This window comes from Gracilinanus agilis, chromosome 5 (assembly GCF_016433145.1).
Source record: "Gracilinanus agilis isolate LMUSP501 chromosome 5, AgileGrace, whole genome shotgun sequence".
NCBI lineage: Eukaryota > Metazoa > Chordata > Mammalia > Didelphimorphia > Didelphidae > Gracilinanus > Gracilinanus agilis.
The window spans coordinates 169,250,349-169,274,933 of record NC_058134.1 but is presented as its reverse complement, the minus strand read 5'-3'; the positions used below and the strand labels follow the sequence as shown (position 1 = coordinate 169,274,933).

Sequence of the window (24,585 nt, the reverse complement as noted above, 5' to 3'; positions counted from 1 at the left end):
TCCAGTTGATGCCCAATAGATTTTGCTCCAGCCTCTTACTTTTACCCTGTGTGTGTCTACCTTCCTCATATATGTTTCTTGTAGACAATATATGGTAGGATTTTGGTTTCTGTTCACTATATTATTTTCTTCTGTTTTATGGGTGAGTTCATCCTATTCACATTCAGAGTTATGATTACCACCTGTGTATTCTCCATCATTTTCCTCTCCTAGTCCTACCCTTCCTTCTTTCACTATTTCTTTCTATACCTGTGTTTTGCTTTTAATCATTCCCCCTAATCCCTACCTTTATTTTATTTCCCTTCCCATCCTCTCCCTTCTTATTCCCCTTATATTTTTCTGTAGGGTCTACTGAATTCCCTCCCCCCTCTCTTTCCCTCCCTTTTGGTATTCTCCCCACCCCACTCCCCACCTAATTTTTCCCCTCTCAATTTTCCTGTAGGGTAAGATAGAATTCGATACCCCAATGAATCTAGATGGTCTTCCCTCTCAGAGTTGATTCCACTGAGAGTAAGGTTTAAGTATTATCTATTAGCACTCTCTTCTTCTCCTTATAATAGTATGCTTTCCCTCCCCCTCCTATGCATCTCTTTTTGTAGTATAATTTATCCCATTTTTCTTGTTCCTTCAAGTTTTTCTTGGTGCCATCTTCTGTTCCCCTCCTTTCTTTTTTACATATCATCTTAAACCATTTAGTACCCCAACCACTACCTATGAATAATTCTTCTAACTACCATGACAGTTAATACAGTTTTTGAGAGCTACAAATACCATTTTTACATATGAGTATAAATAATTTGACCATACTGAAGTCCTTAAAAGAAAAAAACATTCCCTTTCTTTCTTGTTTACCTTTTCATGTTTCTCTTGAGTTTTGTATTTGGACATCAAATATTCCATTTAGTTCTGTTCTTTTCTTTACAAATACTTGGAAATCTATTTTGTTAAATGCCCATACTTTTCCCTGGAAGTATATAGTTAGTTTTGATGGGTAGGTGATCCATGGTTGTAGGCCCAATTCTCTTGCCTTTCTGAATATCATATTCTAAGCCTTGCAGTCCTTTAGTGTGGAGGCTGTCAGATCTTGTATAATTCTGATTGGTGCTCCTTGTTATCTAAATTGTTCCTTTCTGGCTTCTTACACTATTTTCTCCTTAGCTTGGAAGCTTTTGAATTAGGCAATTACATTCCTGGGGGATTGTCTTTTGAGGATTTAATGTAGATTGTGATCTATGAACTTTTTCAAAGTCTATTTTGCCCTCTTGTATAAGAATATCATGGCAGTTTTCTTAGATAATTTCTTGTATTATGATGTCAAGATTTTTTTGTTTATTTCTAGGTTTGCAGGTAGGCCTATGATTCTCAAATTGTCTCTCCTGGACCTGTTTTCCAAGTCAACCATCTTCTCAATGAGTTATTTCATGTTTCTTTCTAATTTGTCTTTCTTTTGACTTTGCTTTATTTTTCTTGCTGTCTTGTAAGATCATTAGCTTCTACTTGCTGAATTCTAGTTTTTAAGACTGGTTTTCAGCTATGATCTCTTGATTTTCCTTTTCAGTTTGGTCTATCCTGCTTTTCATGGCTTCAAGCAGGTCTGTTCTTTGGTTTGCTTAATGGTTCATTTGATTTCTGGGCTTCTTTTTCCAAGTGGGAGATTCTGTCTTTTAAACTGTTATTTTACTTTTAAACTAATTCCTACTTTTCTTGCCAAGTTTCTTCTATCTTTCTCACTTAGTTCATCATTTCAATTCTGAGCTCCTCAAGAGCTTGTGACCAATTTCCATTTTTTATTGAAGGTTTGGATGTGTTTGCTTGTTTGTTGTCCTCTGCTGTCTCTTCTGTAGTCTGGAGTTTTCCTCCATAGAAATTATCCAGGGTCAGAAGCTTTTTCTTGTGTTTTTTTTGTAGTTGTAGATTGTAGTTCTTGGGTATTTGTGGCCATTGCTTTGTTGGTTTTTTCTTCCCTTCCCATTTAGAAGTCTGAGTGAGGAGGGCAGGCTCTCTGTTTATGAAGCTACAAAGCAGTTTTTGCCTAAGGCTATTTTTCAGTCTCCACTGTGTCTCCTCTGAGCAGCACCTCTCTGCCCTATCTCAGAGCCCAGTCTCCATGTTTCTCAGCCTCCTGGGGTCTCAAGTCTAGCTATTCTCTACGGTAAGTCTGTGGTGTCCTCAACCAGCCCTGAGAACCTGGAAGTTGCCCTGCGCTCTCTCTGACTCTGGCTCTGGCTCCATAGGTAGAGTGGGGGAGGCGTAATCAGCTCACGCTTTGGTAGGACTAATTTTTACCCCCTTATAGAGTGGAAATGCCTAAACCCTGCCTACTTTCAAGGCTGAACCCTACAGAAGAGCCCCTTCACTTGTCTGATTTTGGCTTTTATTATTTTGTGGTGCTTTATAATGGGTTAGTGGGGAGGAGAGGAAGTCCCTTGCTTCTACTCTGAAGCCATTTTAGCCCAGGAGTCTAAAAAAATGTATTTTGATCATTGTCTATTTCATCATATTAGTCCTGAAACTGAAGTCATTGATCCTCAAAAACATCTTACCATTTCTTAGCTATCATATCTTGGCTCATTTACTTGGGATCATAAGATTTTAAGAGGGCAAGGCCAAGCCTCTTGTTTTAGAGATCCATAACATTCATTTTTACAATAGAACAATCTTTTTTTATTTTAATTTTCTTTAATTTTTCCCATATTTCCATATTTTATTTTCTTTCCCTCTCCTCTAATTTTTTATTAAAAGGTTTTAAGTCCTTCATCTAGACTGTTGTCTCAGGGCTAAGGGCTCAAGCTATTGATGTCTCCTCTTCATCTCCTGAACCCAAAGCAGACAAGAAGCACGGGAGGGCATATGGGGCATCTGCAAGATGTAGGTGGAAAATCATGCCAGTCAGGCAGGCCCCCTCAGGTAGGAGATAAATCTGCCAATTAGACTCAAGGTCCTCCAAACCTGTCTTTATTAAATATCCATCTCCTACAAAGGCTAAGTAAATCTTTTGTTAACTATTGACAGCTTGCAAGTGTTTCATTTTATTCCTCTATCAAGGAATAGGGACTGGCCTGAGTCAGGCTAAGACCAGGCCACACCTTCTATAGACAAAGCACTAAGTTAAGTATCTGAGATTTAAAAAAAAAAAAAACCTCATGGCCTTTATCTAATGGCACAGAAATGTGGCCCACAAATGTCTTATATTTAAACAGCTTACAGAAAGTATTTATTTTCCTACAATGGCATAAATCATGAGCCCATATTAAAACATTTTATAAGATTTTTATAATATCTTTCTTAACTATAAAATTAATAGATTTAACAAATATACCTCTCCCTTCCCCTATTCCCAACCCACAGAGCCCCAAAAGCTTTGGCAGTAAGTATTTGTGCCTAATTCTTAACCTTTCTACAAGATACAAAGGAGAAATTCATAACTTTTTTCTGTTGGGGGGGAGGTTTAATTCACAGCTCTAAAGAAGCTCTCTATGAGATTTTACACATCTTTTATGAACACTGTACGTCTTTCATCCACCCTTTAGGATTCCCCAATTAAAATCTTTCCTCCTAACATTTAAAATCTTCTTTCTTATCAAAGAAGAGAAGAGGATTCTAGAATAAGTGAAAAAGCACAAGTCCAGACCCCCTATCCACAATACACACACACCACACATCCTTGGATCAGGAGATCAGCTCACCTTTTCTGATTCATCAGAAGTTCTCTGTGAAGATCTTGATGATTCCTGGAAATTTTGACAGGATTGATTAATTTCTGAGGCTTGATTAATTCAGGATTGTCATCTTCTATGTAGTCAGGTTCAGCCATGATACTTTTTGGAATAAGAATGGAATCTTTTAGTTCAGGATCCTCAATTATATTATCTGTAACAGAAAGAACAAACAGTTGTAAGTAGTCTATGTTACACAAATTTTCATCAAATGGGGTCATGTGTAAAATGTCATTTTAAATTAAAGGAACACATTAAGACCACTCTTCCATTTATAATGTTTCTGAATGCTTTGCAAGATAAAGAAGAAGGGGTATCTTCAAGGACTCTTTTGAGTTGTATGGTTTGATTAAACTTTCAGGATGGGGAACTCGTCATCACACCTTGAAGTTCCTAGGTTATATCTATTGTCATGTCTTTTTTTTTTTTAACAAGAAAAAATGGGATCAGTGATATTCTTGGTATCTGGAATTCCCAGGTAATGAAACTCTATTAATATAGATTGGCACCTTCTCTATAAGTTATAGTTTTAAAAAGCTACTTAAAACAGGTGTCAAACATGCCACTTGAGGGCCTGGTGAAAGGTTAAGTGCCAAAGACTGGACTTGGTCCCAAATCTTTCTCAATTCTGAGATCATAACTTTAACCAGTATACCATAGTTGCCTTTTTTCCCCCAAATAGAGTGATTCCTCGCCCATTGTGGAAGTTAAGTTCCAGACACTCCTCTGATAGGTATAAATCCAAGAAGTAGTAGCATTATATTTATTTTATTATTTACATATATTTTAAAGCTTTATAAACCATTCCCACTCTCCATAAACCTTTTCCACGCTCTGATTAATCTACAGGCACTGAGCCAATCAACGCCTAGGATACAGAACACAGTGCTATGGTTTGTCATCTTTCATTCCATTGACCAATAGTAAGCAGTGATAAGTGTAATGCTGATATATAGAAAACCTGCGATAAAATGAAGCTCAGATAAGTGAACTGCAGTATAGCCAGGGAAGATTGTAAAAATGATCTCAACTCAACTGCCAGTTTGGACATAAATTGAGTGTTCCTAGGCAAGCCACTTAACCTGTAACAAGCAGCATAACTGACAAAAAGAGTGAAGGCTTCCAGAGCTCTCAGCCACAGATGATAAAGGGGGTGGGGTGGGGGGCTAGACAACTGCTTAGAAAGAGATGACAGGGGGCACTTTGCTAGCTCTGGGTGCAAGACTTGTTGTGCTGCACAGGCCAGGAGAGTACTAAACACACTTGTCCTTGCATCCTACCAGCTTGGAAGAAATGAAAGCAGATAGATTTCCAGAGCCAGCTCTGAAGGCAGCTGCACAAAAACCCTGAAGCTTAGTTATAGAGCCCAATAATAACAATTTTTTTAATTACAAAGGGAAAAAAGGCTGAAAAATGAGTAAACAACAACAACAAAAAAAACGGAACACAGAAAGTTATTTTGATGACAGGAAATACTAAAACACAAACTCAGAAGAAAATAAAGTCAATTCTGCTGCATCCAAAACCTCCAAGAAAAATATGAATTGCTCACAAACCCAAACAGAATTAATGGAGGAGTTCAAAAAGGATTTTAAAAATCAAATATGAAATGTAGAAGAAAAATTGAGAAAAGAAATGAAAGCGATACAGGAAAATCTTAACAAACGAGTCAACAGCTTCATAAAGAAAGCACAAAAAATACTGAGGAAATTTAATACCTTTAAAAACAGAAAAGGCCAATTGGCAAAAGAGGCACAAGAATCTAATTAAGAGAAGAACTTCTTAAAAGGCAGAATTAGCCATAGGGAAAAAGAAGTTCACTGAGGAAAAGAATTCTAAAAATCAGAACTGGCCAAATAGAAAAGGAGGTATAACAGCTCAATCAAGAAAGCCATGCCTTAAAAAATAGAACTGGGCAAGTAGAAGCCAATGACTCCCTGAGACATCAAGAAATAATCAAACTCAAAAGAATGAAAAAAAAAAAAAAAAGAAAATTTGAAAATCTCATAGGAAAAACTGACCTGGAAAATAAATCCAGGAGAGACAATATAATATAAGAATTATTGGACTAACCAAAAGCCATGACCAAAAAATGAGCCCTGATGTCTTCTTTCAAGAAATTATCAAGGAAAACTGCCCTGATATTCTAGAACCAGCGAAATTGGAAGAATCCAACAATCATCTCCTGAAAGAGATTCTAAAAGACAACTTCCAGGACTATGATAGCCAAATTCCAGAATTCCCAGGTCAAGAAGGAAATATTGGAAGCAGTCAAAAAAAGAAATAATTCAAAAATCATGGAGCCACCTTCAGAATAATAGATTTAGCAGCTTTTAGATTAAGGAATACAAAGGCCTAATATCATATTCCCAAAGGTAAAGGAGTTAGGACTTCAACAAATAATCACTCACCCAGCAAAACTGAGCTTAATCCTTCAGGAGGAAAAATGGATATTCAATGAAATAGAATACTTTGAAATATTCCTGATGAAAAGACCAGAGCTGAATGGAAAATATAGCTCTCAAATATAAGACTCAAGAGAAGTATAAAGAGGTAAACAAGAATGAGAAATCAAAAGACATTCAATAAGGTTAAACTGTTTACATACCTACAAGGGACTATGATTCGTGTAACTCCTAAGAACTTTATCCTTACAAGGGCAGTTACAAGGAGTTACATAGATAGAGGGCAAGGGTATGAGTTGAATATTATGGGATAATATAAAAAATAATAAAAATAAGGAATAAGAAAGTGGTGAAAGGGAAAAACAATGAGCTAAATTATCACACATAAAAGTGTCATGAAAGAGCTTTTACAGTAGAGGAGAAGATGGGGAAATAGAGAGAGGAACACATGAATCTTACTCTCATAAGAACTGGCACAACAAGGGAAGAATGGATGAAATTAATTTTATAGAAATTCAAGAGAAATCTACCTTACCTTATAGGAAAGTAGGAGGGGAAGGGATAAGAGAAGTACAGTGATACTGATAGAAAAGAGGGCAAATCAGAGGAGGTGGTGGGTCAGCAGCTAAACTGGGGGAAATAGGATGGAGAGTAATAAAACATAATCAGAATAGTACAAAAAAATTTTAGAGGTCTCTCTAATAAAAGCCTCATTTCTTAATTATATAGAGAAATGAGTTGAATGTATAAGAATACAAGTCATTCTCCAATTAATAAATGGTCAAAGATTATGAACAGACAGTTCTTGGACAAAGTACTTAAAGCTCTCTATAGTCATGCAAAAAATGCTCTATATCACTATTAATTAGGGAAATGAAAAATAAAACAACTCTGAGGTACTACCCCACACTTGTTTGATAAGCTATTATGTCAGAAAAGGAAGATGACAAAACTTGGTGGGGATGTGGGAAAATTGAGCCACTAATGCATTGCTGGGAGTTATGAATTGATTCAATCATTCTGGAGAGCCATTTGGACCTATGCCCAAAGGGCTTTAAAACAGTACACACACAGCAGCTCTTTTTGTAGGGGCAAAGAATTGGAAAACAGCGGGATATCCATCATTTGGGGAATGGCTAAGTTACAGTATATGACTAATGAAATACTATAGTGATGTAAGAAATGACAAGCAGGAGGAGCTCAGAAAAACCTGAAAAGACTTACATGAATTAAAGCAGACTGAAATGAGCAGAATTTGGAGAACATTGTAGATCGTGATGGGAATACTGTACAATGAAAAACTGTGAATGATTTTGTAATTTTCAGCAATGAAATGATTCAAAACAATCCCACTGGGCACATGATAAAAGAGACCATCAGCTTTCAAAGAAGGAACTGATGAAATCTGAATCCAGACTAAAGCAAATTTTTCATTTTCTCTTTTAATTTTTGTTTGAGTTTCCTTCCATAAATGGATTAATTTGGGAAAATTGTTTTCTATGATTCCACATCTAAAATTATATATATATATATATGAGAATGCTAACCATCTTGGCTTGGGAGGGGGGAAAAGAGAAAAAGAATTCAAGACTCAAAATTCTTTTTAAAGTATATTAACTTTTTAAATATGTGATTGGAGAAAAATAAAATGATAAACACATGTATAGTCCAAATAAGTTTCCATACTGGCCATCTCAAAAATAAAATTATTTTGTTCTGCAAAAAAAAAGAGACAGAAAAAAAAGCAAAACTCTTGTAACTAATATGCATAGTCAAGCAAAATAAATTCAAGTATTGGCCATGTCGAAAACATGTCATAGACTTCATCCTGAAATCATCAGCTGTCAGGAGGCCAGAAGAATGAGAAACATAACTTCTTGATAAAAGTCAGATTCTATTCTCTTTTTCTGTCCCAATCAACTCATTGAGTTAGTACTTCCACAGAATTACCTCTATAATTCTAATTCTGACAAGGGATATTTTTGTATGGCTATGCATGACAGCAGCAGTATGCTGCCACATATGGTGATGAAATGGAAAAGGAAACTTTTCTCTGAGAATTAGATGGGACTTCAAGAAAGTTACATCAATCAGATTTTCACAATGCACTGATGTATGTGCATACTTTGGATGAGAAAACCCTGAACTAAGGTCCTTAAGTCACTTAATTCTTCAGTTTTCTTAGATGTGAAGTAATCCCCAATACCCAGTGATAAGTTTTATAGTACTTTAAATTATCCCAAAGAACATGCTGTTAAATTAAATACAAGGTATAAAACATTTTTCACAATATCCTTTATGAAAAGTAAGTCTCAGCTTATACACTGCCATCAACATGAGAATTAAATCAATATTGAATTGCACTGTATAAAAAACACTAAAAACTTGTGAAAACAAAATGTACATAAATTTTCATATGAAATATACATGGTAATATCTTTTAAATTATTTCTATATTCTAAGTTCAAGGCAGTAGGTTTGATACTTTTGTTATATTAGATATAATAACACTAAATTCAATAAAGCAACCCAAATAACTCACTACTAAAGTTAGATGCCAAATACCTTAAACATCACCTATATTAGATGCAAACATAAAAAACCTACTATATGTTTAAATACTTCCTAACTCTATGACTCCGGGCAAGTCATTTAACCCCCACTGCCTAGCTCTTACCACTCTTCTGCCTTGGAAAAGATACTTCCTAATGATTCTAAGACAGAAGGTAAGGGCCCTAAAAATAAATAAATAAATAAATAAATAGCCTACTAGAGCAAAACTTCCAACTACTTACAAACCTTGAACAAATGAATTTGTCACAGTCATCCCCGGGGGTATATGTTGTCCCATCTGAGAATGCTACTGTTCCCAGCTAAGGCACCAAACGCACCGTCTCCAGTAACAGTTAAACTACATCACAAGCACCTTTATTCTTTTACAGGTATAAATGGCAGTTTCGATCTGGTTAATCATTTCATAAAGGCTATGATATGACCCCAAAAAAAGGCTGGCTTCCTTCTCCTCAAATAATGGAAGACCCAGCCAAGACCAATGGCCTTCCGCATTCAGGCTGATAGCAGGAGACGAAAAGCAAACAAATGCACAACTGCCCAGGATGTGAATCGTCATTCTCTCCCTGATGGGTCTGTGTCTGCCTGGCATAGAGCTAGAGCCTCTCAGCGAAGCCATAGAAACATATTGTTACTGTGTGTTATGATAGGAGTGGAGAGCTTTCGATACATCATCTTACTTGATACTCAAAACAACCCTGTCAGTTAGCTCCTTGATATCCCTATTTTATCTAGGAGAAAACTTGAGTTGCCTTTGGTCACAAAGCTTGTAAATGTTCCAAGTAGGAATTGGATTGAATAAGGATCTGAGGCTGGCTCTTCTAGACTCTCCCCCATGCTACATGGTGTATACATGGTGATGTGGGTGCTTCAACACAGTCTTACCTCCATCAATATGCCAACACATAGGACTTAATGTTTTTTTTAATTGACTTTTTTTTGCCATCTAGGCACTCTGCCTTTACTGAAAATGAGTTATCTGAATTTTGAATGCCATGTAACTTAAGGAATTACTGGCTTTAGCTCCCCTGTGGTCATTCCTGTCTGTGCTCCATTGCTAAAGGAGTTACAGCATTACAACATTTCCCTTCTAAATTACAGTCAAGGTCCCTTTTTTCTTTATTACAAGCTATTCCACAGAAGCTGTGAAAATATCCCACCATCACATTTTTTCTACATACAAAAGTAGATGCTTTATAAAAGTCCTTTGCAAATATAAAGTGCCTTAATAACTGTTAGGTGTGATAAGGCATTATGAAGTACAAAACTCCAGGCTAGGATGCAGAAGACTTGTTTCTAGAATTAAATTTCTCACTCTTTTCCTCTGTGACCCTGAAAAAAGTTACTTAGCCTCAACTTCCTTTCCTTCATTTTAAATTTGGAGTCCTGAGCTAAGATCCCTTCCAGCTCTCTAGCATTCTATTAAATTAATACTTAACACCAGGGGGAGCCTGTGACCAAATTTAATATTTCATATGCAGTAGAACTACAAAATAAAAATAAAACTCTAATTTATAAAATTACAAAGGGAGAAAATGGGTTTCTCCAAGTAAAAATCTGGTGAGAAAGATAGCAAAAGTGAAGATAGGGTGAAAGGAATTTGAATGGGCATTAAACAGGAACAAAGTATTATGTCAGAGGTAAGTAAATTTGCATGATATGCAAGAATAAAGTTTTCAGTCTAGTAAACAATTTATTGGGAATACCAAGGAAAATTAGCCAGGCAGTGTTCAGATTGATCAAATTTGCTACATACTTTATATGACCAGTCTTCAGTTATAGAATCCAAAACTTAGAGCTGACTTCTAATCTTACTAAAAATCTCTTTAAAGCTTCTCATCAGACTTAGTTCATTCCATCATTAGAGGCAAATATTGAACTTCTATTTCCTAGAAAATAAAAAAGTCCTGGGCTTACAGGTAAGCATAGTTTCTTAGCTTTTTTGAATTCTATTTCAAAAGGTACATTCTAAGCTCCACCCCCATCTCCTACTCCCAGCATTTTTTGTGTTTTTTACTTTACAATGGAAAATACCATTTGTGGTGATGAATTTCCCAAATACATTAAGGAAACAAATACATTATTTCGCACCAATCAAGAATTCATCCAGAAGATATGTGCTAGTTTCATTAGTATTACAACAAAAATGTAAAATTCAGACTCATGGGAATTTAAATTAGTATCAGCTGAAAGGGATCATAATTCTCCCATGTACCTAGACTTAAAAATGATGTTGTACAAAAGTATGTTTCCATAAAAAATCTCAAGAAACTTTATAAGTTTAAACAGGTCCAATATGTTCTAAGTCTACTATAACCAATCAAAAGATCTTTTTGTAAAGTATTTTTAGGCCTCTGAATTACTAGAAGGGCTTGTAGTTACAAATAATTCTATAGCATTCTTTCAGAGAAACTTGGTCCACATTATGGTTTCCAATTTTTAGAAGCTCTAAAAGAAAAATAACAGTAATGCTCTCCCTGAATATACAAGTAACACATCTGTTTTCAATCCTAGATATAAAGACGTTGAAAAAGAAAGGAATTCCTCCAGATTATATCATAATTTTCTTTATAACACAAAGAGTGCTGGTTCTAGTGAGAGGATCTGGAATCCAATTATACCTCTGACCTTTACTTAGGACAAGTCACTTTAGGATCTTGGTGAGTAATTTAACTGGATCTTAGTTTTATTATTTTTTTAAATGAAGAGGTTGGATTAGATGACCTTTGAGGTTTTTTTCTACTTCAGATTTATAACACCGTTTATGTTATTAACTTCTTCCCAGCTGTTTAAGATGCCTATAAAAGACAAATTGTATCCCTTCTTTAGACTTAGGGGAATTTTTTATGTATGTAAAACATAAAAGAGTTGGACTAGATAACCTTTCCAATTCTAAATCTATGATCCTATGAAGATGATAGAAGAGTGTTTCCCTAATCTCTCTGTTCAAACAAGTCAAGTTCTAGAAAATCAGAAGCCCTATCACCTCTCTTCCCATCTCCTGGGACCAGCAGGGTGCTCTCTACACATAGTAGGTACTTAACTGATAAACTGAAATTATTCCATCTGACATTCTTCTGACGGGGTCCTATATGACTTTATCCTGTAAGGCAGAACTAGAGATTCAGAGAACTAGTCTGAGTAGGAAAAAAACTGTTATTGACAATGCAAATGCTACCATCTCCTGGTTCGTAGGCACTGGATATATGGTCCACAGAATCATGCTTAAAGCCAGCTCCTACTTTTTTTTTACCATGTTCTCCCCCCCTCCCCCAAAGGGTCAGATCCTGCATATATATATATATATATAGTTTAGGAGCAGAAATACAAAAAGCAAGCTTTAGGCATGCACCAACCATTCATCCTATATATACAACTATATACAACTCTCAGGCAAGTCCCTCAGAGGCTTTCCAAATCTCTATTTACATAGAAATAACATCTAACAGAAATAAATGCAAAGCACTTGGCAAATAAACTTCTGTGTAAATGCCAAAGAATGACATGCTTGGGAAAATATCAAAAGTATTTACTACCTCCCCACAATATGTATCTTTCCAGATGCATCAGAGATTTAAAGTTCAAGGCATGAAAATAAAGGGAGAGACCCTTATAACAAACAGAAGGCAGTCCAGCCTGCTGGGCAGAGCCAGTTACCGAGATGGTTGGGATGCTGCGTCATTTGCCAGTAGGTGGCACTGGCCGTACAGGTAAGCCGACCTCCCCTGCTTGGTTAAGAACAGTAAGTAACCTTAATTCTATTAAAACCTGCAAAGTACAAAGAAACTTCTCAAACTGTTCCCTAAACCATATTAGCAAATTAGTAAGATATGACTACATTACACTACTCAGAGAAGCTTTATAAAAGGAACAGATATAGATTTGAGTACAATAGCAGTTTCTGGTACTATGATGCAGCAGTACATTGTAACTGAAAGAACATGGGAGTTATAGGCAGAAAAACAAGGTTCAGGTGCCAGTTCTACCACTTAACTAGAGTAGCCTTGGGAAAGTCACTTCCTCCCTGTGCAAATCAGTAAAATAAAGCAATAGGACTAAAGCAAGGACTCAGCCTGAGTGGGGTTTTTTAAACTTTCATAATTATTTCAATATAATGGGTTTCCTTTGTAATTTTATTTTATGTATTTTTAAACGTTCTGAGGAGTTCATAGGATTCACCAGACTGCCAAAGGCATCCATGACTCAAAAAAGGTTACAAATACCAGGAGTCAAGGTCCTTTAGGGGCTCCTTTCTAGGTAAATACTATAAAAACCTTATCAAAGTTTGATAAAGTTTGGAAAGAAACCACAGCTGCAACTTTAAGATTATGTTACTGGCCATGTTCCTGATACCCGTGTATTCTCCCTACTTTTAACCTTTAAGTTAAGACATTTAGTCACAAGTTTTTAGGACTACTGGAAGAGCTGCCGGAATTCCTCTTACTGGTTATCAGAGAATCTTTCAACTGGGTTTGAGTATATATTGGGGGAGGTGAGGAAAGAGAGTTGTTCTCTGTTCTAAAATCTGGTCTGATGGCTGTTCATGTAACATTATATTCTCTCTTAGCCTCCTTGTACTTGTCTGGAATGCATCCATCTTTTTTCTCTCTCCTTTCTTAAATTATAAGAGATTATTATTGTATTACATTGTATAAACTATGTATTTTATTGTGTGTATGCTGCATATTCATAGTGGATTTAAACTCCTTAAGGATCTAGTGTTTAATTTTTTTTTCTGTTTGTCTTTAGACCCTTGTGCCTAGCACAATGCCTAACATGTTGTATATATTCAATAAATGTTTGTGGAACTGAATTATTTCATATATTTAATAAAGTCTTCAGAGAAGCAGAAAAAGGTAGGTGATAGAACACCAACCTTAGAATCAGAAATGTGTGAGTTAACTTCTCACCTCCGACACAAGCTGGCTGCCTGATCTAGGGCAAACCTCACAATGCTCCAGGCAGTCAAGGTAATTAGTTGCAGACCCTGCAGTGAAGTCGTAGGTCTCATAAAATAATTTTAAAATGTTATGTTTGAGAGATAAGATCAATAACTTTCAGCCTAGGCTTATCAAGAATCAAATACGGTTAATCCAAGAGATTATTTTTACTTGTCTCCCATTAAATGTACAAAAGTTGACAATAAATGCTTGAAAAGTAATGGATTAGTTAATTTGTTGCTAGACTCTTTAGATGCCATCAATGAAAAAATGAATCAAACTTTCCCTGATACCTCCCTCTCCCCTAATTGGAAAGTACTGGAAAGTCCCTTTCTCTCCCTTGAATTCCCATGGCACTTACTCTGTACTTTTGGCATATGATAGTGATATTTATAACCCTTTCTCTGATACTACAGGTATTTTCCCCACAGTATAGATGAGAAAACTAAAGTTTGGAGAAACCAAATTTCTATAACTTTAAATGCCAGAAATGGGGTTAAAAACCAGGTCACTCCAGAAACCATAGTCCAGGGCTTTCCACACAGATTCTCATGGTAATAATCACATATCCTGCCCTAATTTCTCTCCTGAGAAACAACATTTCCCATTGAATCTTGTATCTATCCCCCCTTCCCTTAATTCACAATCTCTTGCCCTGAATACTGTGTTGTCATGATCCCACCTGGGTTTTCTTGACAAAGATACTAGAGTGGTTTGCCATTTCCTCTCACAGATGAGGAAACTGAAGCAAGCACAGTTAAGTGACTTGCCCGGGGTCACACAGCTAGTATGAAGCCAGATGTGAACCAGGCCTTACACTCTATCCACTGTACCACCAAGCTGCCCTCCATAACCTATGATATTGTGACCTTCTATGAATTGTTTCCCTTAGTCTACAGCTGTCAAAGACACATTTCTAAAGCACAGACCTGACTAGGTCACTCCCATGACAAAAAACTCCTTTAGAGGTTGACAGGGCCTCTAACAAATTGTTAGGGTAACTGTGAAGTAATCTAGCTGGCAGATGAAGCGAAAAAAGGCTGTACTTATTAAATTCCTTTCCTCTCCCATTTCAAAGTCACAATATTTTTTAAGAAGAGTTTTATTGTTCTTCTTCAAGGTACCACGTTACTTTTTTTAACTTCTGAAAACCATAGGTTTTTTTTTTAAGTAATAAAATAAATCAAATGAGTCACATGGCTCTCATAGTGAAACTGAGTATTCAAGACTAATCTGAAAAGGAGACAGAATTAAAATTAAAAACAAAGGAGTGAAAAAGCACTGAGGAAGGATGGAATAGTCTTTATATGTATAACAAAATAACATTAAATAACCATCAAATTAATTTTAAGCTTATAGAACTTTATTGGAAAAAAGCCCCGAAGGCAACTAATAATTCCTTATTATACAAATGACTGAATTGAGGCCCAGAAAGGTATTGACTTTCTCAAGGTCACAAAGCTAGCCAGACCAGGCTCTGGTCCTCAAAACCAATGGTCTTTCCACTCTCTCACAAAAACAGCTACAACCTAAATTACACTTTTTAAAGTGAATTTATATTTTGTTAAATCACAATAGCACCTACATCAGCTTGAAAAAAAATACACTTAACACATTATTCATTCAGTCCACAAGTTATTCAATAGCTTTCTGAACCTATTACAGGAAAAGTAAGTGACAACAGGAGGTTGATGAGACAACTAAATTCTATAGATGCCCTTTACCAAGTACTAATTTCCTCTGTCTGATGGCTAATTCTAAATACATTTTTACTAAAATAAGCAGAACACATTTCTGCACTTAGGGACCTGACATACATTCCCTTAAGTACAGGATTTTCTGGTAAAATTTATGTCTCACACCTATAGCAATTAAGGCTCATGGACTTAGGTCAAATATAAATGAATACAAAGCCCAGAGGGCTTATAAATTGTCCATCTTTGCCCTCATTATATATGATGCCTGTGGGGAATGAGTTTGTGACTTTGTAACATACCTGTATATAAAATGAGCAAAAGAAAGACTGACAAATTGAATCAGATTATCTCCACTAATGAGCCTGCTGCTCTAATTCGGTTTAAAATTACTGATTGGAAAAAACTTGTAGTGACTTTAAAACAATAAACAAAAAATTTTTTCAGGGAAGGGTCTGAATACACTTAAAGCCAAGGACATTCCCATCTGAGTACAGTTATGAGGATTCTGGTCCTTTCAGAATGCTATTGTCTGGGTCAGTCCCCATTCTTCCTGCTCTTAGTTACAGAACTTTTTCCTCTGCCCACCACGGAGGGGGCAAATGTTCTTTCAGAGAAAAGGTCCTACCTTCTTCCCACTCTAAGGCTGGATCACAAAACCCATAGCAACAGCTCTAGTTGCCATTAAAAGTATATGACCAAGAAGGCAATAATGCCTCAAAGGCACAGAATAATTACAGGAATCAAATGAGCAAGCTTTTAATTTACAAAGTCCATACTTAGTTGGAATCTTTTTCCTAAAGTGACTTCTTAAGGATAAGTGCTAACTACTCTCAGTCCTAGTACTCAAGCTTTTGAACTTCTCCAAAGTCCTGGGATGCTTCAGACTAGACCAAACTTTCTGATTAGAAACTTCCTCCTTTTTTGGTTTTATATTTTTCCCTTCCTATCTTTCTCATTTTTATTTCCTTTAGTGATTTCTCTTCTTTCTAAACAAATATGAGAGTTTCTCCAAAGTTCAGTTGTTGACTTTCTGTTCTACTTTCTCTTCACTCTCTCCTTTGGTGATCCTTTTCACAGCATCAAATAACACAGGATTATAGATTTTTAATTGGAAAAGATTTCAGAGAGACCATCTAGTCCAACTTCCTTATTTGCAAATGTCTACTGGCTACAGAGCCAGGACTCTTTCTACTGTATCATGCTGTCTCATTATCAATCTACATGAATGACTTGTGCCTTAAACTTAAAAAAAAAAAAAAAACAAAACAAAAAAACCTCAAAATTGTTTCATTGATTCCCTCAAATTGGCTCCTACTTCTGACTTCTGTCAATGGTATTACCATTCTTCTAGACAGTCAAGCTAGAAATCTAGAAGAAGAACAGGAACTAGAGTAGGCAAGGTATACACCCACTGAACATGCGAAGAGATGCAATTTTAATTATTATTTAAAAGTATATATTGCACTGTGACAAAATGCCTTGCTGCTTTCCTTTCTGTCTACCAAAATTCTGTGCATTTAATCTAAATTCAACTTTCTCCATGAAGTTTTCTCTGATAACTCCAACAGTCAGTTATCTACATCTTCCACTGATATATATATATATACATATATAATAACATTTCTTGCCTACATCACTCATTTGCCAGTTAACAATACCAAATAAAAATTGCTTTTCACAAGGATAGGTCCAAAACCCTCATTAATACTGTAAACCCATCAAGGCAAAAGGCCTGGGCCTTTTCTCTATATATACCTCACAGCAGGTACCCAGTCAAGATCTTCCCTCAATGACACTGTCACCATCCCGGGCACCTTGGGGAGCTCGGGATAATTTAGCAAATCGATTTCATATAGGTCCAACAATGGTGTTGTGGTTAGTAGACAGATGAAGGCTATAAGTCACTTCTACCAAACCTTCACACCTGGTTGCTGGCACTTCTCTCTGGGAGAGGATTTCCTCTTAAACGAAAGGTAGGAAAATGTGTCAGATAACAACCCTAATGCCAGTCCAGTCTCCACTAACTCAGTTACCTAGAAAAAGTATTCTCTTTTTATATACACGCAGGAAAAAAATACTGACTTTCAGCTGCATTCTTTTGATAATAATGTGGCTAGTTAATAGCTTATATTATATTTGCTCATTTAAGAGATGAAAGAAAAAATTAAACATAGAAAGATAAACTTTTAAAAAACAGAGATAAACCTCATACTCCAAATCAGTCTCTGGCAAGAAAGGGAAAGAGGAGAAGAAAAGATGGGGGGAGGGGGTGGAGAGTATCAAGACTTCATCAGTAGATTGAAGGGATTTGAGCACTAACTTTAACAATACTGGTTATCCCCAAATACACAAATATATCCCCAAACTCTCCCAGTTTCTCCCTTACTGACCCCTGCCAAAGGTGGAACATGAAGTGCTTTGTAAAACACTATTTTAAAATGATCCACTATTGTAATTATTAATTGAACTTGAGCAGAGGGAGTTATATCCATTGGTTCCTTTTCTTTAGAAAGGGAAAGCCATCTCAGAATGCAAAAATTATTTAAGGTGAGAAAATAAATGAAACTAATATAACAAACTTAATTGGTCCATAAAGGGGCTACCCATAAACTTAGGGACAACTCATAAACTTAGCAAAATGGTCAAACATAGAGGTCTTCAAAAAGTTATAAGCATTAACTTTATTATTTTTATAAGTTATGGAACTATAATCAATTTAAGAGATTTAATTTTCCATAGAAGGAGGCAGTATGATATAGTAGAAAAATCACTGACTCTGTAGTCACAGGATATGTTCAAATCCTGCCTTACACCTATGTGACCTTGAACTGGACATAAATTCCAAGACCTTAGTTTCATTGTATATAAAATGAGGGGATTGGATTAAGTTCTCTGATATCTCTTCTAGTTCTAGAAAAATGATTCTATGTTCTATATAAAAAAAAAAAACTGAAAAAAAAAAACAATGTATTCTACTTTGCACACAATAATCCAATCTGGAATAGAGGTGGAAGAAAGTGGAAAAAACAAAATTTGGATGGAAATGACAGGACAAAAAAAGAGATTACAATAAAATATGCTGAATCAAAAACAGGGATCTGCCTCATCTCTATTGCTGAGAAGTTATAAGGGTTATAACATGTATAACAAGTTATAACATGTACAAATGAACATAACTGTTTAGAAAAGAAAGGTATTAGCTTAAGAAATAAATATCTGCACATAAATATATATATATACACAAAAGATATATATTTAGATTATATTATATATATTTCTGCTTTTTTGCTTTTTTGATATCTAATATTAGATATCTAATAATATCTATTAGATATAAAATATCTAAATCAATTTGTTTCACAAATACACCTGAAAACCTAGTCTTTCTTGATAAATACCTTCATGAAACCCTAGGGGTCCTCAGAATACAGACAGAAAATCTCTTACAAATTATTCGCGTTAAATAAATCATAGGGCTGCTATAGAGAAACTGTTTAAGGAAAGTTGAACTATAAAACATTATAGGTTTGGGATCAGAGTTTTCCCTTCATATAAATAGCAGCTTTACTGTTTTACTAGTTCTAGAAAAGGAAGCAGGTGTGGTAAGCCCATGGGGATGTTTTGTTACAGGAACTCACAGACCATCATTTTGTCACAAACTTAAAGCAAAAAAGCAGAAAGCAAAACAAAAAGGAAAAAGGAAAATGTTGTTTTAATAGAAAACTAGCTATATGTTTGAAAGAACCACAACCCTCACAATCCCTCAATAAGGTAGATAGGGCAAGCATGGATTTCATCAAGAGATTGCAATTTATAACTTATCAGGTCAATTCTAGAGAGTTATAGGGAGCATTTGAGTTAAAATCTTGATGACTACAAGTTCACTCAGCTAGTATCAAAGGAAGGATTTGAACTAAGGTCATCTGGACTCCAGCCTAGCATTTTATACATTTTGCCAGCAGTTCTCAGACTTTGGGGGCCCAAGATCCCCTTACATTCTTAAAAATTCTTGGGAACCTTTGTTTATGTGGGTTGTAGCTATTGATGCTTAGGGCATTAAGGATTAAAATGGATATTTTTAAAAAAATTATTAATTCATTCCAAAAGAACAAATAAACCCATTACATGGTATATCTTATTTTTTAAACTTTGTTTAAAAAGTTAAAACAATTCTAGCTTAATGAAGATATCTAGATTGTGTGGGAATATTTTAAAAGGCAAATAATACTTTGGTATTTTTATTGAAATAATTTTGACATCATGGATTCCCTGGAAAGGTTCTTAGGGAGAATTGCTACACTATACCATAATTCCTCTAAGAAAAGAAACATTATTACCTCCACTTTAAAGCTGGGAAAAGAAATTTAAGAGAGTAAAAATACTTGCAAAAGTAGTAAGTGTTACAGCCTGGACTTAAATTCAGATGGTTTAGTCTTTATCTGCCCTGTATTCTTTGCATTCATTAATAGCTCTTAGACAAGTCTTAGACAAACTACCTTAGTTTCCTGACCTGTAAAATGACTGGATTAAATTACATAATCTCTGAAATCACTTTCAACTCTAAAATTCTTAGGAGTCTATGAACTTTTATCACTCCCATATCTCCATCTATTTAATGATTTAGGCCTTTTCCCTATCTTCTCTTTTCCTTGACTACTACTATAAAACTCCAGAGTAATACAAACTAAAATGAAAAAATAGGTCAACTTTTTCTTCTCCCTCTGTCTTCTGACTGAGGATAAAAAGGGCCTCTGTTTGTCTTATCTGTGTACTACTTAAATCACAAGTACCTTGTGAACTAGGTCATACATTTATTTTACTGAGGTACAGAACCTAAAATAGTACAGTGAACAGACTACTATTTACTAAGCAACTAATTAACTAGTGTCAAATTTCCCAGGTGAGGCTTTGAACTCCAGCCCAGAAACTGCTAGAAAGTAGATGCAGATTTTGCAAAGCAAGAATTAGTTTATAAGGAAACAAAAACAAAACAAAAACCAAAACAAACAAACAAACAAAAAAAAAAACACACAAGTGTCTTGTCTTATTTTCTAATGTCTTTGTTCCACCAAGTTTCACTCTCTGCTTGCTTGGAGAAGATTGATGTAACTCATACTATAAAGATTCAGGTAATCAATGAAAACCTTGTTTAATAAAACATTGTTGCAAAAAACTAAATTGTGACAACAAATACAGGAGGAGGCATGAGGATTTAGGGGAAAAACATTTCTATTCCAAACACAAAGTGACTCAAACTATTTTGTTTTATCCTTACATTGTAAGCATTTCCCACCTGAGGATTCTTTTGACTTGGAGTAAAGAATTTAAAATTATTCTAATTATTCTAAAATTATTCTAAAATAGAATGAGAGGTAACTTATTAAAACAGTTTTAAAAAGGTTTGTAATGTTGGCTGATGAGTTATACAGTTGGGTACAGATCATCCTAGATTGATATATGACCACACACCAGCTAGGAATACAGGAACTGTATCCTCCCTCCAATCACAGACAAGGCAGAGTATTCTCTTTTAGGGGGGGAGGTCTCCCATTTTGCTCTACTGTTTTTTAAGGTTATATATACCAATGATTTTTGTGTTACTAAAAGGAGAGTCTATACCCACCTGTGTAACTCATCAGATTTTCACTCCAGTTGTTTTTTATATGGACAATGTTACCTACACCTTGTAAGTTTTGACAAAAAGGACCACAAAAAAATACCCCTGGTTATGATGCTAAGCCTCTTAAGGAATAAGAACTTAGCATGACAGTAATTGAGACATACCTTTAATTATGAAAACCCATTTGCTATCATACTGTATAAAGAAATGGGTAGTTGCACACTTTCACATAAATACCCAGAATTACTGACTCCCTTGTGAGGTTTATAAGCACGAAAAGAGCCTTCCTTTCCCTTTCTGAATCATTCATAGTTGGATGTTTTTGTCATAAGCACAGCTAAAACTTCCCATAATTCTCTTTCCCTTTTCCTTTTCCTTTCTAACTTACTCAATTAAGCTCAGTAAAGGTCCTCTTGAATCCATTTAGAAGTCAAAATATAACCCTAATCGTGGTTGATTAAATATGATTGGTGCTAGTAATGTACCTCTCCCAAAAAGGGACTGACTCAACAGCTTAAAATTCCAAAAATACTCCAAAGCCCCCTTCAGAATCTCCACAAATTTCCTGCTATCTCCTTGATATCCTCTAATACCAGTATTTATTTGATATAAATGAAAAAATAATTCAATTTTGTGATTGTTTTTGTTTTCATCACCAGTATTGTGTGAAATAGTAGAAAGGAACTTGAGCCATATAATTAAAGAAACCAAATTATAATCATATATATATATACATATATATACATACATGCATATATATATATATATATATACACACACATACACACACACACACATAGATAATTTCCAAGACCCTTCTGCTTTCTTAGCAAATACATAGAACTTTACCAAATTATCAATTAAATAAGCATGGGGAGCAGAGGGCAATAGGCTGAGAACCTAATTATCATTTCTAATATTGTGTCTGGAAAATGTGTTATGATTTCAAAACAATCAATATATAATTACCTTTAAAATATAGCATGTATGTGAGTTGGTACTTCTCAAGCTTAATTACTGCTTAACCATTTTCAAAGAAGAAAAATTAATTTCATTTGATTTTTGGCTTGTTTTTAAAGGGAAAAGATAAATATATGAAGATTTAAACAATCAAGCATTTCTATCAGCCTTCTGAGACTTGTCTGTGTCTAGCTATACTCTGGGGCTTAGTTATTTACATAGCCTAGGTGCTTACAATTAGAGTTTGTTTTCCAACCTGCCACAGTTTGTGCTGATCCTTTGGGCATTCTATGGATAACAAGTAGTAAAACTCACCACTGACTCTCAAATGGAGGATGGAAATCCAGGTCCAAAAAGAATCAGGTGACTGAAAGGGGTAAGGTCAAAAGAAGCAATTTTGTCCTAGCTACACCATCTTCCAAATCCAAAGGAGGAAAATTTCTCCAATTTATTGGGAAGTTAATCCTCTTACAAATGAATTAAATCCAACTGCCTTTGACCAAAGGGTTGGAGTTTACACAGCAGTGTGGTGTCCCAAGTGTTGAGTTGTAATACCATGAATGACTCTTTGTATTGGGGTGGGTTGTCATTTGCCCATCTGTACTTTAATTCCAAAGTAGTAAAGTTGAGCCACAGCAGTAATAACTTCCTATGCAAGACTTTGAGGATCTGTAATAAAGTACAATAAGGTTATGGTATTATTTAAGGGTAGTTTGCTGGTATGCATTTATTCTTAACTTTTACATCCATAAGTATCTCCATTTAAACTGGAAAGTTCTGACAAATTTCAAACACTACCACTGCTTTGCCCATCAATCCAATTCCCTTAGGAGGCTGGTAGGTCCTTCTCTCTCTTTTACTACAGACTGACCTGCATATTTAGAGCAAAACAAAAAACAAGAAAGGCTAGCCACCAAATAATTTACCATAAATAGCTATTTCATTCTCCTTTATACTCTCATCACCTAAAACAGAAACTATGTCAGTTCAGTACTAAAACCTGAAGAATAAGAGAAAATGGAATTTCTGGGCTTATTTTACTTGGTCATGGGGCCAAAGTAAATTTGAAGATTTCGATAGTACAATCAGAACAATCAAAAAGTCCCAGCAAAGAATTCTGCAAATACCAGGAGACAACCAATTTAGAATCATAATAGAAAAACATGACCCAAGATTGAAAAAATAAGTTTTTTAGATCCTAAAAATCACCGTGACAGGCTTTTGGGTTTTTAATTTATAAGAGTTAAAACAATAAGGCTAGTGTTAAGGAAAATGTAAGATTTCTGGAACTACTGGGATGGTCAGTCAGTCAAAAATATGTTTTGTTTGAAGCATGGATGTCAGGCAAGCATTATGAATGTAAGACTCATTGGCACTGGCAAGAGCATATAGGAAATAGTTCTAACAATTTAAAGGACTCTAAAAAGAATTCCAGGTTTCTTTCTAAAATAGAAGGTGCAGTGACTGGAATAAAAATAACATTATTACATCTTTAGGATTAACACAAATAAAGACATATATAGTTATATCTATGTATGTGTATATGCACATAACCACACATATTTATTAACTCAAATCTTCAAAACCCCAGAAGCTTAATGACTGTTTTCATGGACTTGAGAAATATCAATCATACTTAACCAAATGTAAGGTTTTCCCCACTGTCCTAGAGCATCAACTGAGTCAAAATACTCCAGCAATACCAAGTGTTTTAGTACAGCAAGGCTTAGAGCAGAAGAGACACCAAATTTAAGAGCTAAAGATCCTAGTGGTCTTAGATAAATCAACTAGGGCCAGCTCCACAAAGTATTTAAAGAACTTTGTGTTCCCTCTGAGTTACCCAAGTTTAGCCTGTTTTTCTTGCAACAGGACTCATTGCTCAAGGACTTTGCACTTTAACTATATTCAGTAACTTCCCAGCAGCCAATACTCAGCTCTTTTAAAATAAAAGTTCTGATCTTCTTTGACTGGTATAAATGCTATTTGTTTTAAGATATACATATTAGGCAGGGGGTGACCAGGACTGTGGTTTGACTGTGGAAATCAGGCAGGACAAATGAGATGTCAACATGCCCATCTCTTACAGTAGGCTACAAAGGAAATTGTTAAACCTTTCTGGAAGAGCAATTATAAAAGATTTCTCTAACAAAAAAATTTCAATGCTATTAAGTTAGCCATTTCCCTTAAGTTTTTTTTAAAGAAATTATGTCTAATGTAACAAGATTTAAATAAAAAGGTTTTAACATTTAGGTTTATTTAGTTTTAGGGCTAAAATGGTTTTAATACTTAAGCAAAAAGGTATTGAGGACTTCCGGTTAAGATGGCGGCAGAGTAAGGAGCAGCTGCTCGATCTCTCCTGACCGAACCACACAGGACCCCTCAAGGGGAAATAAAAAGGAGTCCAGAGGAACGAAGGAACCACACAACAGGGCGCAGCATTGAAGGTACGCAGAATCGGGGCATTTCCACACTTTAAAGGGGTGAAACAGTTCACACTAAAACACGAGAGGAAGAAGCCCCTCCCCCACCCCCCACACCGCACAAGCCGGTAAACAGGACTGGGGCAACCAGAAAATCACTGGCAGCCCCTGAGCCGTACCTGTGCGCTGCAAGACGAGGGACCCCAGGTGGCTGGGACTTTCCCTGAGCGCCCACGTGGGTGAAGGCACCGCCTCC

At 35.5% G+C, this 24,585-nt stretch overlaps 1 protein-coding gene across 2 annotated transcripts in view; it reads right to left on the bottom strand.

Moving 5' to 3' along the window:
• Nucleotides 1-24,585, bottom strand: part of FAM107B (family with sequence similarity 107 member B) — a 321,345-nt gene that overhangs the window by 14,899 nt on the left and 281,861 nt on the right. Inside the window, exons 1-2 of one of the 2 annotated variants that reach the window (XM_044679434.1) lie at nucleotides 8,921-8,972; nucleotides 3,687-3,870 (exon numbers count right to left, since the gene is read on the bottom strand). In XM_044679434.1, coding sequence (XP_044535369.1) covers nucleotides 3,687-3,870; nucleotides 8,921-8,972 — 236 coding nt within the window. Of the gene's footprint in view, nucleotides 1-3,686; nucleotides 3,871-8,920; nucleotides 8,973-24,585 lie in introns of those variants that run through there. The other variant, XM_044679433.1, reaches the window with a different exon arrangement.